The 14,110-nt window shown below is 57.9% G+C and overlaps 2 protein-coding genes across 3 annotated transcripts in view; one reads left to right on the forward strand and one right to left on the reverse strand.

Moving 5' to 3' along the window:
- The window catches only part of Gpc1 (glypican 1), a 28,645-nt gene extending 16,866 nt beyond the window's left edge, over positions 1 to 11,779 (forward strand). Inside the window, exons 2-9 of the mRNA XM_028890630.2 lie at positions 4,939 to 5,097; positions 6,556 to 6,947; positions 7,603 to 7,768; positions 8,584 to 8,714; positions 8,817 to 8,936; positions 9,037 to 9,170; positions 9,427 to 9,602; positions 9,888 to 11,779. Of these exons, the coding sequence (XP_028746463.1) occupies positions 4,939 to 5,097; positions 6,556 to 6,947; positions 7,603 to 7,768; positions 8,584 to 8,714; positions 8,817 to 8,936; positions 9,037 to 9,170; positions 9,427 to 9,602; positions 9,888 to 10,120 (1,511 nt within the window). The 3' untranslated portion in view covers positions 10,121 to 11,779. The remainder of the gene's footprint in view (positions 1 to 4,938; positions 5,098 to 6,555; positions 6,948 to 7,602; positions 7,769 to 8,583; positions 8,715 to 8,816; positions 8,937 to 9,036; positions 9,171 to 9,426; positions 9,603 to 9,887) is intronic.
- A 571-nt stretch (positions 11,780 to 12,350) lies between these two features.
- The window catches only part of Ankmy1 (ankyrin repeat and MYND domain containing 1), a 52,600-nt gene continuing 50,840 nt past the window's right edge, over positions 12,351 to 14,110 (reverse strand). For both annotated transcript variants that reach the window (XM_037210127.1, XM_028890633.2), the window contains exon 18: positions 12,351 to 12,973. In XM_037210127.1, coding sequence (XP_037066022.1) covers positions 12,825 to 12,973 — 149 coding nt within the window. In that variant the 3' untranslated portion in view covers positions 12,351 to 12,824. The remainder of the gene's footprint in view (positions 12,974 to 14,110) is intronic.

A 14,110-nucleotide genomic window follows, 5' to 3' on the forward strand; every position in this document is an offset into this window, starting at 1 on the left:
GTCTCACCCCCTTCCCATCAAGACCCCTGTCCCCAGCCCCGATTTCCACTCATGTCTCTCCAGCTCCCCACCTTCGTCCCATCCCCATCTCTCTGAAGTTGTCCTGCACCATCCTGGCTACCCCCTCCCTAACCCATCCCTCCCTCTGCACCCCCACTAGTTGCCGCAGCCCCCTTCCTGCAACAAGCCCCCCTTCCTCTGCTGAACCCACCCCCAGCCTTAGCACGCCCCTTTCCTCCTCCCTTGTCTGCCTCGCCCACTGCGGCAAGCCCCTTCCCCGCCAATCACATTGCCCTCTCTCCCCTCCCTCCATCTCCCGCTTGCCGCAGCCCCCCTCCAAGTGCCCCCTCTGCCTGCCGCAGCGCTCAGCACTCGGCGCTAGCCGCACCCACTGCACCAGCGCCCCCTCCTCACCGCACAGCCAGCCCGGGCGCGGCGCGGCGCGGCGCTGGCCGCCGGCATCTGCAGATCCTGCTTGCCGGTTCCAGCTGCGCAGAACTGTCCCTGTTGTGGAGGAGGCAGAAGTGGGAGCTGCAGGTGTCGCCTAGGCTTTGTTCGCCTGGGCCTGGCCTGATGCTGGAGAGGCAACTGATGGGAGCCCTTTCCTGCCCGGAGATGACCCCTCCTACCGAGCCCATACAAGTGCCAGCAGCCCGATGCTCCCCAGTTAGGGGGTCCCCGTTCGTGATGGAGGCTCTTCTTGGTGATGTTGTCATCTGGGTGAAACTGAGGCAGGGGCTTGGGGGTCATGAAGGCATCCAGGAGGGTGGGAGTATTGGAAGTGAAGGGAGAGGATTGTGCTCGATGCTTTTCTAACTTTGTAGAGATGGGGTTGAAATGCCCTCTTTCAGGTGTAACCCTTGGGGACTAGCCAGGTCCAGATTTGTTGGGGGACAGGAGCTGGCAGTAGTGAAGACCCCCTGGGTCCTGGGAGGCAGGTAGTCCCTAAGAAAGCTGGGTCATTTGCTCCTGTTTCTGTTACCGCCACCCGTCATATGCTGGAGACGCTCAGCCTCTGGGGCTGGAAAGAACGGGGGGGGGGCTGATTTACTTTTCCTGAAAGGCCTGGTCTAAGAGCCAACCCTGGGTAGAGGGGGTAGCCTGTGCTCTCCCTTGGCTGTGGCAGCCGTGGGGCTGAGAGCTATCCTCTTGTGCGTTCCCACACTGCCCCAAGCCATGCAGGCTGAAATGGGAGTCTTTAGGGGTGGTAAGGGAAGCAGGTTTTCCATGTGGGCTCGAGGAGGTGGCATGACTCTCCAGTCTCTTGAGGAGGGCGGAGGGTTTCGGGGCAGTGGGTCCCTGAGGTGTCAGGAGCGGTCAGGTCAGAGAGGTCTGTGGACAGCGTCGGAAATGCCCTCAGGATACGGGGGTAGGCTGAAGCCCTAGGGTGACCGCTGATGTCCAAGAGAGGGGCTGCCTGCCGGGGAGGAGCAGGAGCTGCGGCTGTCAGCAGGTGGCAGGAGGGTGTGACCCTGAAAGGTAGGAAGCCACAGGCTGTTGTCTGCTGTGGAGAACAGTGCGGGTGGAGGGGAGACCGGCTGCCAGAATCTGGGAGGAGGCAAACAGGTTGCTGCCGCCTGTGGGTTTGCTGCCAGGGGGTGCCATGCTGGGTGTCACAAGAAGCCAGGGGCCTTGGAATTGGGGGGGGGCTTCGGGTTTGGGGGCAAGGTTTAGAAAGGGGACTAGGGTGGGGGAAAACCTGCTATGAACAAATAACCCCTGCCCCCAAATAAAACCTGGGAGCACCGGGGGAGGGGAGGGGAGGGTCCCAAAAAACAAGGAGGAAAAGATCTGGAAGAATGAAATCAACTCTGACCGACAAAGATGGGTGGAACGGGGGCGGGGGGGGGGGGGGGTTGCACGATACTGCAGCCCCCTCCCCCCCACTTCGGGGCTGGGAAGGAGAAAGCTGCTGATGGGCTTATCCCCTTAGAGTAGACAATTACCTTTCCCCGGAGATTGTGCAAGTACTTGCCATGTACTCCGGTGCTTTTCTGGAAGCGTGGACGGCTTTGAAGAGGCTGCCTGCGCTGTTCCAATGCGGAGTGCCTGTCACCTGGGGCCCTAGTCTCTGGGGAGCTGGGGCTCAGCAGGCAGGCAGGCTTCGGAAAGCCTCCTGTCTGTGACCCTCCCCCTCCCCCCCTCCCCCAGCAAGCAGCTCCGCCTTGCGCCTTGCGTGGGCTTCTGGGCAGCCTGGCCCAGCCTGCCCGGGGCCCTCAGGCCGGTGCCCGGGCTCTGGCTCCGTGTCTTCACTCCCGTGATTGTCCGAGGAGGGAGGGAGGGACGGGGGCGGTGCTGGGGCAGCTGGAACAGCGCAGGTCACCGGGCTGGCTGGGCGAGGTGGCCAGGCAGAGCCAGGGGGTCTGCAGGGGGGGCCACTGGATGGAGAGTGTCGATAGTGGCTGGCCAAGGGTCTCACGAGTCCCAGCCACCCAGAACCTGCAGTGGCGTGGGAGTGGGGTGGGGCGAGCAAAGTGCCTGTTTCTCCAGTGCGGACCCTTATTTACCCTCTTCCTGTTTCGGCCTGATTCTCCCATCTACGTGGTGAGGGGTGGCGACTGGGTCCACCAAGGTGGTGGAGGGTGTCAGGAGAGAGGGAAGAGTGGGAGGGGCCAGCAAGGATGTGCCCACCTCTGTCCTTCCAGTGCTCTACTGTGCAGCCTGGTCCTCGAATTGTCCACCTGCACACATGCCTTTGCCCCGAGTGCCCCGTCACAGCTGAGCCCAAGATGTCCCCTGGACCCCACACGGACACACCTGCAGCCTCCATCCCCAGGGCTAGTTCCCCAGCTCCCTGCTGGAGTCAGGGACGGATCCTCCTCAGGTAGAAGTGACCCCAGCATGTAGCCTTAAAGCTCTCCTCTACTCAGAGAGAGATGTGGGCTGTGTACCACGTTAGCCCAGCAGGCCATGGCCTGGAGGAGAGCAAGAAGAAGGTCCTGCTCTCAGTCCTGCCCCTTGTGGGGAGGCAGCCTGCTCGCTGGTGGATAACCTTCTGCCCAGCCCTCCCTACTCTACCCTACTCTAGAAGGAAGGGATTAGAACAGATGTAGGGGGTCCATGGGGAGGGCCCCATCTCTGCCAGGCTTGTGGCTCCCAGCTGTCTGGGCCCCACACTAGCCCTTTCTTGAGGTTGGTGCTTGGTACCATGTTGCTTCCAGGACCTTCAGCCCCTGTAAGGGGCAGGTGCCCTGGGCAGCAGGGTGGGGCTCAGGCAGGGAAGTGGTTGGAGGGCCAGAGGTGTGTGCCTCCCCTCCCTGGGTCCCTTTTCTCTTGATCCCCGAGTACCCTTGAATCAGAATACAATTCCTTCTATTCCTCTGCCGCTGTCAGCCGCTGCCCTGTCTGTGGGCCTTTGGGGACCCTGAGACCACATGGGATGCCTCACCTCGTGAGGCAGAAAGTCCCCACAGGGTTCTGGGATGAGGCAAGGCTCCCATACCTCAGGGAGCAGGAGGAGGGGCCTCTGCGCCCCGCCCCCAACACACAATGATCGCCTCCTGAGGTAGCAGGTGCCTGCTCACACACACTGCTTGCTGTCCACTTCCCTCCCTCAGGCTCACCTCAGAGTCCTCCACCCCCTGATGGCGTCTGACAACATCACACCCTAGAGTCCTCAGCACCTTCCCTTTTCCCACTCCTCTCCCACCTTTCCACGAAAGCCTTCACAAGGATATGGCAGGGCAGGCTTTGGCACCCAGGGACCAGCCCTGGCACCTGCTGTAGGTTCTGGAAGCTCTGCATCTCACTGGCTTTCTGGTCTCAGCCCTACAGCTGTAGCATCGTGGTCAGCGGGCCTGGCTGAGGGAAGCTTCTGGAGTCCCTGCTGACCCCTCCCTCTTCCCAGACCCTCCACCTAAGCCAGTCCTGTGCCGGGTTGTGGGGCTTTCTCTAGCTCAGAGACCTGTGGGGAGGAAATGGGACAGGTTGGGGTCAGGCAGGCCTTAGTGGGTCTTGAGCAACTCAGATCCACGCCCCCCAAGTGGGACAAAACCTAATCTCCAAGCCTCAGACTCCCTGTGAAAGGTGTCGCTGTCACCTTAGCCGAGGGGTTAACACATCTCATTGAGGATTTCTTCTGATACCAGGAGACTCTCTTGGGTATGAAGCTACCTAGCGTGTGCTGTAAGGGCTCCGTGGTGGACACCTCGCAGCTGATTGTGGACCCAAAGCCACCCTCTGTCCGCAAGTGGGAATCAGTGTCGTCTTGAATGGTGCTACTGCAGGGCCATCGGGAGCTGACCCCTCAGCACAGCAGCCTCGGATAGACAGTGGAGCGGGGAGGCGTCCGCCAGAACCCTGGGAACTGGGAATGTGTCCAGCCGGGGGAGGGGGGGGGGAGCCTTAGGCCAGGATTGGGTGGCCTCTGGGACCGGCGCCTGCACAGAGCACAGTCTTCACCCCAGATTGGTACCCAGGGTCTGGCAGGATGTTGCCACTGGCCCTACAGAGCCATCTTCACCAGGCAGTCTACTACTGTCTGTCAATCAGGTGTGGAGCTAGGTGGCCTCAGACTGGGAAGGGCCAAGAAGAGGCTGGTTTCCTCCTTCCTCCCTTGGGCCAAGGCTTCTGCCAGGCTTGAAAGTCTCTGCAAGGTTTCCAATCTTGTCAGACAGCCTCTCCCTCTCCATGCAAGGTCCAAGCTGGCTCTTTGCTTGGGAGCCCTGAAAAGGCTCTCCTTGTGTGCCTGAGATGCTGGGATACGCTGCACAGTACTGAGGCTCAGCCCACTGCTAACTCAAGACACCTGTGGTACCCGATCCCCTGAGTCTTATCTGGGGCCCTGGGAGGTCAGAGCCACAGGAGCCCAGCCTTACCCTCCCCTGTCCCTGTCTCTGCCTTCACAAAGGACTCCTAACCTGAGCTGAGCCCTGTCTTGGGCAGCACATCCTGGGCCACTTCTCCCCGTCCCACCATCCTTTCATTCCCATCCCACAGGTGAACATCTGCGGATCTGCCCCCAGGGCTATACCTGCTGCACCAGTGAGATGGAGGAGAACCTGGCCAACCGTAGCCGTGTGGAGCTAGAGATGGCCCTCCAAGACAGCAGCCGTGCCCTGCAGGCCACACTGGCCACCCCGCTGCATGGCATCGATGGTGAGGAGGGAGGGGCTGGAGGGTGGGCACTTCCGGGTGTGGGACAGGACTCCAAGGCTAGGATTTGGATGGTTGATGTCAGCAGAAGGATGTCCCTCTTCTTGCAGGGCTTAAACGGAACAGTGAACCCAAGTCGTTATCAGGGGACCTGGGGAGAATGTGGGCCTGCCCCTCAGGTGGGGAACTGCTCTTGGGGTGCCGCTGTGTCCCAAGCAGAGTTCCCTTGAGGACCTACAGAGGGCTTGTCTGCATCTCACCTTTTGGGGCCCTTGTGGTAGGCCACTCTCCCAGCTACCATCCCCTAGTCAGAGAGCTCAGACTGGGGGCTGAAAGAATCCAGGGCCTGCCCTGAGGTGGCTACCTCTTGTCCAAGGACAGAAAGACTCCTGTGTGCTTCAAGAGGCCAGGTCAGCTGCCTTTTAGCACCATCTGTTTATGGACCCCTCATGTGACCTCACTGTATATGGGCAGAGAATAGTAGCCCCAACAGTGATGGCATGCATGTTCGACAGGGATTATATGGTGCCGTGGGGTCAGAAGAGCCCCCTAGAAAGCTAGGCCATGAGGTTCATTTCACTGTCTTCACAAGGGGTACAGGGCCCAGGCAGAGATGGGGTCCCTGCCGTGGGGTGGAGCTGGGAAAATGGGGAACTGTGAATCTGTAGAGGAAAAGCATGGATGCCCTGAGTCTACCCACAGCTGGAGTGTAGCTTCCAGGGTTTGGAAGTTCCCGGAAATATCAGAGTTGCCCCTAACCGTCTGCATACTCTGACACTTATTACTAAACCTTCCTTTGTTGCTTGGCATGGAGGGGAGGGGCTGAGGAGTCGAGGACCTTAGGTCTCCCCTCCGAAGGGGATGCCGTCGCAGAGATGTGGAGTTCAGTGACGTTTCCCTGACCCTTAGAATCCGATGCACATCTTCACACCTCGCCAGGAAGTGCCCATCTGAGGTGCTGGTTTGCAGGAGAGTCTGAGAACTGAGGCTTGCTCCTGAGACCTGCAGCTTGGGGACAGGGTTGGCAAGAGAAGGAGAAGAACTGCCTGGAGCAACTGAGAGCACAGGGGGAGGGGTGTAGGGGCGGGGATAGTGGGAGAGACGGGGCAGTTGGCAGGTAAGCAAGGGTCACCCTGGTTCCCCCACTCACCCCCCACTCCCGCCCCTCCCGGAATCACTGAATCTCAGCTTCTATTGGTTCCTAAAGCCCAACTCAAAAATGGCCTCTGGAGCCCCAGCTAGAGTCCACGGGGCCCTATGACCCTAGAGAGGACAGTCCTGACTTCTGCACCACTCGTGAGGGGAGACGTCCCCAAGAGCCCGAGCGACCCTCTGCCATATGGTGCCCATCTTTCACTGACTGTACAAGCAGATTCTGTAAAGCAGGGGTTATTCTAGCCCACGGGTGGATTGGCAGAGCCCCACCCCCCTCAAGGGGTAATGCCTCTCCTCTGTGCACAGACCATTTCCAGCGCCTGCTGAATGACTCGGAGCGCACACTGCAGGATGCCTTCCCCGGGGCCTTTGGGGACCTGTACACGCAGAACACCCGGGCCTTCCGGGACCTGTATGCCGAGCTGCGCCTGTACTACCGCGGCGCCAACCTGCACCTGGAGGAGACACTGGCCGAGTTCTGGACCCGGCTGCTGGAACGTCTCTTCAAGCAGCTGCACCCCCAGCTGCTGCTACCTGACGACTACCTGGACTGCCTGGGCAAGCAGGCAGAGGCCTTGCGGCCTTTTGGAGACGCCCCGCGGGAGCTGCGCCTCAGGGCCACCCGTGCTTTTGTGGGAGCACGCTCCTTCGTGCAGGGCCTGGGTGTGGCCAGTGATGTAGTCCGGAAGGTGGCCCAGGTACACGTACTACCCAAGGCTCTGAGCAGACCCTTGGGAGTCCCTCATGCTGGGCCTAGGCGCTTGGCATCCTCCACCCTCCGCCTCACCGCTCCAGCCCATCACCAGTTGCTCACAGCAGGCCCTCAGATGGGATTCCACTCTAAGCCTGTCCATCTGCCGTCCAGCCCCGGGTCCTTAACCAAAATGAAGCTGTGGGCAGAATGGAGAGGGCCACTGGGCTGCTGGGCTCAGGAAACAGGAAATAAGAAAATGATGTCGTTGGGCCTTGCCGGCCAGCATGGTAGCTCAGAGCATGGGGCAGCACACGACAGACCCACCCCCCAACCCCCCACCCCGGGGAAGGGGATGGAGAGGGTACCAGCTTTAAACTGCACTGCCCCATCTCTGCTTGGTCCAGCAAGTTACCTCCCAGCCTCTGGGCCTTGGTTTCCTTATCTGCAGTGAAGCCTAGTGACAGCAGGGTGCCATGGTGTCCTGGCACTGGGTGGACCTGAGATGGCCTGAGCTAGGCGGAGTCCCACAGCCAGTTAGAGCTGCCCGCAGATGTTCTAGCTTGCATCTCCAGCCCTTCTTATTGGTGCTCCTTCAGGGGTAGCTGGTGACCCGGGGCCGCAAGGACTACAGCGGGGCTCAGGCTGCCTTTGTCCTCCAGGTACCTCTGGCCCCAGAGTGTTCTCGGGCCGTCATGAAGTTGGTGTACTGTGCCCACTGCCGGGGAGTCCCTGGTGCCCGGCCCTGCCCTGACTATTGCCGAAATGTGCTCAAAGGCTGCCTTGCCAATCAGGCCGACCTGGATGCTGAGTGGAGGAACCTCCTGGGTGAGCCCCACCCCCAGGCTGCCTGGCCTGCCCTTAGGAGCACCATGCAGGGGTCCTGGGAGACAGTAGTCCCTGGTTTGGGCCAAACAAAGTTTGAGGGCATGATAGAGGTGGGTGGGTGGGTGGGATCAAGGGACAGATTCTTCTATTGCCCCAAGGGGTGTGGTCAAATAGCTTCTCAACCTCATATACACAGCAACACATAGGTGATGTATGACAGTGCGTGTACATTCACTGACAATGCAAGCTGGCATGTATGTATGCTGCACACATTGACATACAACAATACGTATGAATCACTGTGTACATCTGTTGATATGGGGCAAGTTGTCATGCATACATGTCAGCATTGGTACAAAGCTGGTATGAGCTGGTTAGTATGCTGATCATCATCTGTCTGGCAGATGTGTTGGCACTATGGGCCAGTGTGCACATATGACTACATCTGTGCTGTATGAAATGTGTACGGGAGCTGGTATGCGGCACATCTGCATGCATACACATCAGCTTATGTGGGCACATGGTGGGCCAGAAGTTATTCATGCATGTTCAACATCTGCATGAGCTAACATGGACATGTATAGACATGAACTAGGCCAGCAAGATTACCAGATGTCCCGTGGTGTTCATGGAACCCTATGTATGTGGGTATCCCATTATTAATGCTCTGAGCTACACGAGTGTATGCTGGCCCAGTCTGAATGTGAGCTCATGTGACCCTCTACTGACCAGTACCTCTTACTGGTACTGTCAAGACTGTGTGTTATTAATGTGCACATTTGATGTATGTGCATATATATGAACACCTCTTCCAGACTCCATGGTGCTCATCACTGACAAGTTCTGGGGCCCGTCGGGTGCGGAGAATGTCATTGGCAGTATACACATGTGGCTGGCGGAAGCCATCAACAACCTGCAGGACAACAAGGACACACTCACAGCCAAGGTGTGTGAGGGCTGGGAGGCACTGTGAGCCCTCCAATGCTCTGTCCAGATCTGGGCCGGAGAAACCCTGCTACCCCTCCAGACCCATTCGCTATCTCCCCAGGTCATCCAGGGCTGCGGAAACCCGAAGGTCAATCCCCACGGCTCTGGGCCTGAGGAGAAGCGTCGCCGTGGCAAACTAGCACTGCAGGAGAAGGCCCCCACAGGTACTCTGGAGAAGCTGGTAAGTTCAACCGTCTCAGTGGCTATAGCCCTATATATGTGAGAGGGGACCCAGGCAATCTGTCCCCTGGCTTTTCACTGGTCTGACTGCCATCCAACAGGTCTCTGAGGCCAAGGCCCAGCTCCGAGACATCCAGGACTTCTGGATCAGCCTCCCAGGGACGCTGTGCAGTGAGAAGATGGCCATGAGCCCTGCCAGTGATGACCGCTGCTGGAACGGAATATCCAAGGGCCGGTAGGTGTCCACCACTGGCCACGTTCTTCACAAATGCCCCAGAGCATGGGAAGCTGGGCTAGAGGATCACACACCTTCACCAGCTCCCAGCAGTGTGAGCACATATCCCCTACCATGGGGCCTGCATGGGTTGCCAATAGATTGGAGGTTCACTGGCCCTCGGGGTGTGGTAAGGGTGGGTGTGGTACACCATGGTTTGACTCCTTTGCAAAAGCTGATGTAATGAGTCGTGGCTCGGACTACCCTGCTCTATTAGGTACCTGCCTGAGGTGATGGGTGATGGACTGGCCAACCAGATCAATAACCCTGAGGTGGAAGTGGACATCACCAAGCCTGACATGACCATCCGGCAGCAGATCATGCAGCTCAAGATCATGACCAACCGTTTACGTGGCGCCTACGGCGGCAATGACGTGGACTTCCAGGATGCTAGTGAGGCCCGCCAGGGGTAGGGTGGTTTGGGGAGGGAAGGTATAAGGCCTCTCCAGACCCCCTCAGCCCTTCCCCCTCATGGATGCTGTAAAGGCCCCATGTCCTTGCAGCACAGGTGAAGCCCGGCCAGGATGCCCGTCTGGCTATCATGGAGCAGGTGGGGACAGCAGGAGGCAGACCTAGGGGCTGAGTCTTCAGGTGTAGCAGGGCTCCGACTCCCAGTGTCACATGGCCCCCGGGTCCCTGGTAGGAAGAGCTGGCCTGCAGCCTCCTGTCCTCCCCCAGGTGATGATGGCAGTGGTTCGGGCAGTGGAGGTGGCTGCCCAGACGACACCTGTGGCCGGAGGGTCAGCAAGAAGAGCTCCAGTTCCCGGCCCTCCTTGACCCATGCCCTCCCCGGCCTGTCAGAGCAGGAAGGACAGAAGACCTCAGCCTCCAGCTGCCCAGAGCCCCACAGCTTCTTCCTGCTCTTCCTCGTCACCTTGGTCCTTGCAGCAGCCAGGCCCAGGTGGCGGTAACTGCGCCCTAGCCCCAAGGACTGTCTTGGCCAAAACATGCAACAGACAATATTTAATTCCCTTGGCCTTCGAGGCCCAGGGCAGGATGAGGAGACAGTTAGCTCTGAGTGCTGGGGCAGGGTGCATGGGGTGCTGGCCTTCTGGGTCTGACCGCGCCTGTCACCCTAGCTTTTAATTTCGTATCAGGTCAGCTGCGAGCCAGTGTCCCCACAAGCCATGTATTTCAGGGACCTCAGGGGCACCTCTGGCTGCACATATTCTCCTTTACCCTCCTGCACCACTCCAGAAGCTCGTGAGGCCAACCAGAAGGGCGGCTGTTGGCTGCAGCCCATCGGAGACCTCAAGTGAGCCTGTGCCTTCCTTTCCCGCCTCTTCCCACTGGGGACTCCCCACCAGACCCCAAGGGCCACAGATGTCAGAGACTGAGGCCCATCCCGCAGCTTCCCGGGAAGCCCGCAGGGGCTGCCTGTATGTTGCTGTCCAGGCTCTGGCAGGGCCTTCACGTTTATGCATGAAACCTTCTACTCAGAAGAAACTCTGCAGCCAGGATCCCCACACATACCAGGCCAGGACCCTGTGCCCCTGTGGAGCCCAGGGAATGTGGTCCTCAAAGAAGACCCTCTGTGGGGTTCCTTGAGTGTGACGTAGGTGGCAGCTGGCATGGCCACACTAGGCTCAGCTCTGCCACACTGCTTGAGGGTGTGTTCTGTCCCCTCACATGGGTTCACAAAGTCTGGCCTTGGGGTGGGGGGGGGAGGTCCACACAAGGAACCTCACTTCAGGGGGATAAGCCAGCCACATCAGGCCTCAATCCCACTTCTAAAGGTTCCCCTGGCCACAGGGATGCTGGGTGGCTGGTGAAACTTCAGCTCAGGGTCAATGGGACCTGGTACGGCAAGTCAGGAGGATGCCTGGGCCCCTTCCTGACCCAGGCAACTCTGTAGGACTAGGGGAGCATCAACAGTGAAGGGCTTTTTACAGACATGCACATTCAGACTCTCGGTGTCCTTGTCCACTGAGCGTGACATCTCAGTCTTCCTGGACAGCACTGGAGAGGCTCAGGGCACCATTTGGAACCTGGTAATCCTCCTGTGGCCTTGAGACCTGGGGGCGCCTGGCTTACCGAAGCTGTCACAGCTTCTTCTCTTCCAGGGCCTTGGGGATGCTGAGCTGCTGTAGCTAGGAAGACAGTGGTCCTGACGTGCAGAAGGCCTGGAAAAGGCTGCTTACCAACCTTTTGTTTTGTTTTGTTTTTTTTGTTTTTTTTTTGGTTTTGTTATTTTGGTTTTTTTGGCCACTGGGTTAAGGAGGCTATTGCCAGCACAGTGAACCAAGGTCTGCCTGGTAGTCGGTCCCCTGACCCAGGATGGGTATTCTCTGCAGTGGGGTCTGTGGATGTGTTGGGTCCTTTCCCTGAGCACACCCATCCTGCCACAGTTCTGCTAGTGCCACTCAGGCAGGGGTGGCAGAAGCCAGATCTGGGCTCTGGGATGTGAGTGCCTACATGTCAGGACAGCAGCACCCGGGATGTACAGGGCAGCCAGGATGGTGGCTAAGCTACTGTGTCCTTCCTCCATGAGGCTCCCTGACACTCAGTGCCAGTGGGTAACGTGTGTTCTTTGAGTCCTTGTATGAATTAAAGGCTGGAGACCTACAGTGGACGTGACCTCATGTAACTCTGGTGAGACTGCGTTTGTGTGTATGTGAGCGTGGCATGCACAACAGCAGGGCACAGATCAGGGCTTGTTGGAAGGGGTTTGAGCGTGGCTTGCACCTGTAGCAAGGTCCTAGGGTTTCCATGGGGTGGTGACCATTGAACATCTCCAATTCCTGCCTGGGAGGATGCCCGCCTGTGCCAACTGAATGTGCCAAAGTTCATGGGAGGAAGGAGCCAGAATACCAGGGCAAGGATGCCAGCTTGCACTGGCCCCGCCTACCTCGTACCTCTCCAAGCCCCCTCAGTGCACATCATTGTCTTCCCCATAGAAAGGTTCTCATTCCTGCCAGGTACTCTGAGGTACCCAGGAGAACAGTGTTCGGACCAGGGATGTCCTGCCACTCCAGTCTGTTCTGGGGTATCCTGCAGCTGCAGACGGACCCTAAACAGCCTAAGGCATTTAGGGCTGGCTCACCCTCACTTCAAGGAGCTGACCTGTGCCTTTTTGAGCACACAGTGCCAGCCTCCATGGCTAGGAAGCTTGCTCAGTAGCAGGACTCAAAAGAAGCCCTGCTCAGCCAGGTGTGGCATGTCTGCTTTATCTGGGAGCTGTGGCCCACGTTGCTGCCCGAATACATTTACAATGTTACTATTCAAGCATGAGGGAACAGAACAGAGCCCTACCCCACAAATGCTGCTTGGCCATGAAATCCCAAGGAGACCTCCAAACAGCTTCCAGAAGGGAGGCTTCTCCAAAGGGCAAGCTCCTGCTGGGTATTAGATCCTACCCAAGGATACCTGCAGTGCCCAGGGCCAGGGTGGCAACTGCATCCTCACTTTCTGCCTCTTTGCAAGTCCTGGGAAGCCCTGATGCCAGGTGGCCCAGATTCCTCCCTGGGAGAGGGAGGGTGTATAGTCCTCTCCCCTCAGTTGGCCGGGATAGACAGCCATGGAGTGAGGTAGAGACTCAGTGGAGCCCTGTGGAGAGAGCTGGGCAGTCAGGTGCTCACTGGTGAGTGCAGCTGGAACATTGTGTCAAGCAGTCCATTAGGTTGTCTGCCTTCGTGGACGCCTGGTTCGGCTTCGAGGTCTCGTATTGGACACCTTGTTCTGGTTTAGGTTCTTTTTGAGCTGGACACTAGTGGGCGCCTTGTATGTCAGCTTTTGGTCCGTTAGGAGCGGGATGGTCACCCTCCCTGTCAGGAACAGGAAAACACATATGAGACCAGTACCCAACACAGGAGTCAGCAGCCAGGCCCAAGCCAGGACTAGCTCAGTGATTCCCATGGCCTTGCCCTTTGAGTGCCAGACAAATGCCAGGTCAGCACCTTGCATCTAAGTGCTGCCAACAAGGCTAGCTAAAGAGTAGTCCCTTCTCTGCCATCCACTGGGCATCCTGAACGGCCTTGTAACAGAGCAGCCAGCTCCCCCATGAGCATCCCACATGCCTGCAGGCAATCCTGCAGACTAATGTGGTGCTTTTAGTCCTTACATATGCACTCACCCATGCTCATCCATACATATGCCCATACATTCCAAGCCATTAGAGGAGGAGGTTAGAGAGCCATCGAGGTGACACTGGGTAGGTGGGTGGGTGGGTGGGAGGGTGGGGCGCTAGGAATCCTAGCAGCAAAGCTTCCCAGTTCACAAGCTGCTTTGCTGAGACACCATGACTGTGTGGTAAGGAATAGGGGCAGTCACTGCCCAGCAGGCTTTCCCTCTGTGCCAGGAACTCTTCTCAGATGAGGACAACCCCATGTGCACACAACTTGGGGACAAATGAATTGCCCTTAAAAGCAAGACTTCAGTAACTAAACACTTTCCTTTTATACATCCCAAAAGGATGAGTAGGACCACTCATTTTCAGCACAGACCTACATCTAAGCTCAATCTGAAATGAGCCAGCCAAACGTGTTAGGTCCTCAGAATGTGAAGCACTGGTCCAGGCAATCATCCCAACCACCCTGCCATGCTGAGGTGTTGTGAAGTACGGATTCGAACAGGTTACAGGAACACAGGAGACTGTAAGATGAACCCCTTTCCTCACATATATCAAAACATAGGGGAGGCGTGAATTTTCACAGCCAACAACCTCTATGAGATTTCAGATAAACTCTGTGGCGGGGTTGGGGTGGGCACTGAGAGTCTACAGTAAACAGGCAGATTAGTGTGTCAGATTCAGACATAAACCTGTGGTGGAAGGTTTATGAGTCCCCAAGTGACAGACCTTGGAGCCACAAGGCCCTGCTTCTCAGGAGAGACAAAGAAAGCATATGCTCGTCCCCAGGGTCCACCACAAAGAGTCAGTGGCTGATGACAGTGTATAATGAGCA

Source organism: Peromyscus leucopus, chromosome 13 (assembly GCF_004664715.2).
Source record: "Peromyscus leucopus breed LL Stock chromosome 13, UCI_PerLeu_2.1, whole genome shotgun sequence".
In the NCBI taxonomy this organism is placed as follows: domain Eukaryota; kingdom Metazoa; phylum Chordata; class Mammalia; order Rodentia; family Cricetidae; genus Peromyscus; species Peromyscus leucopus.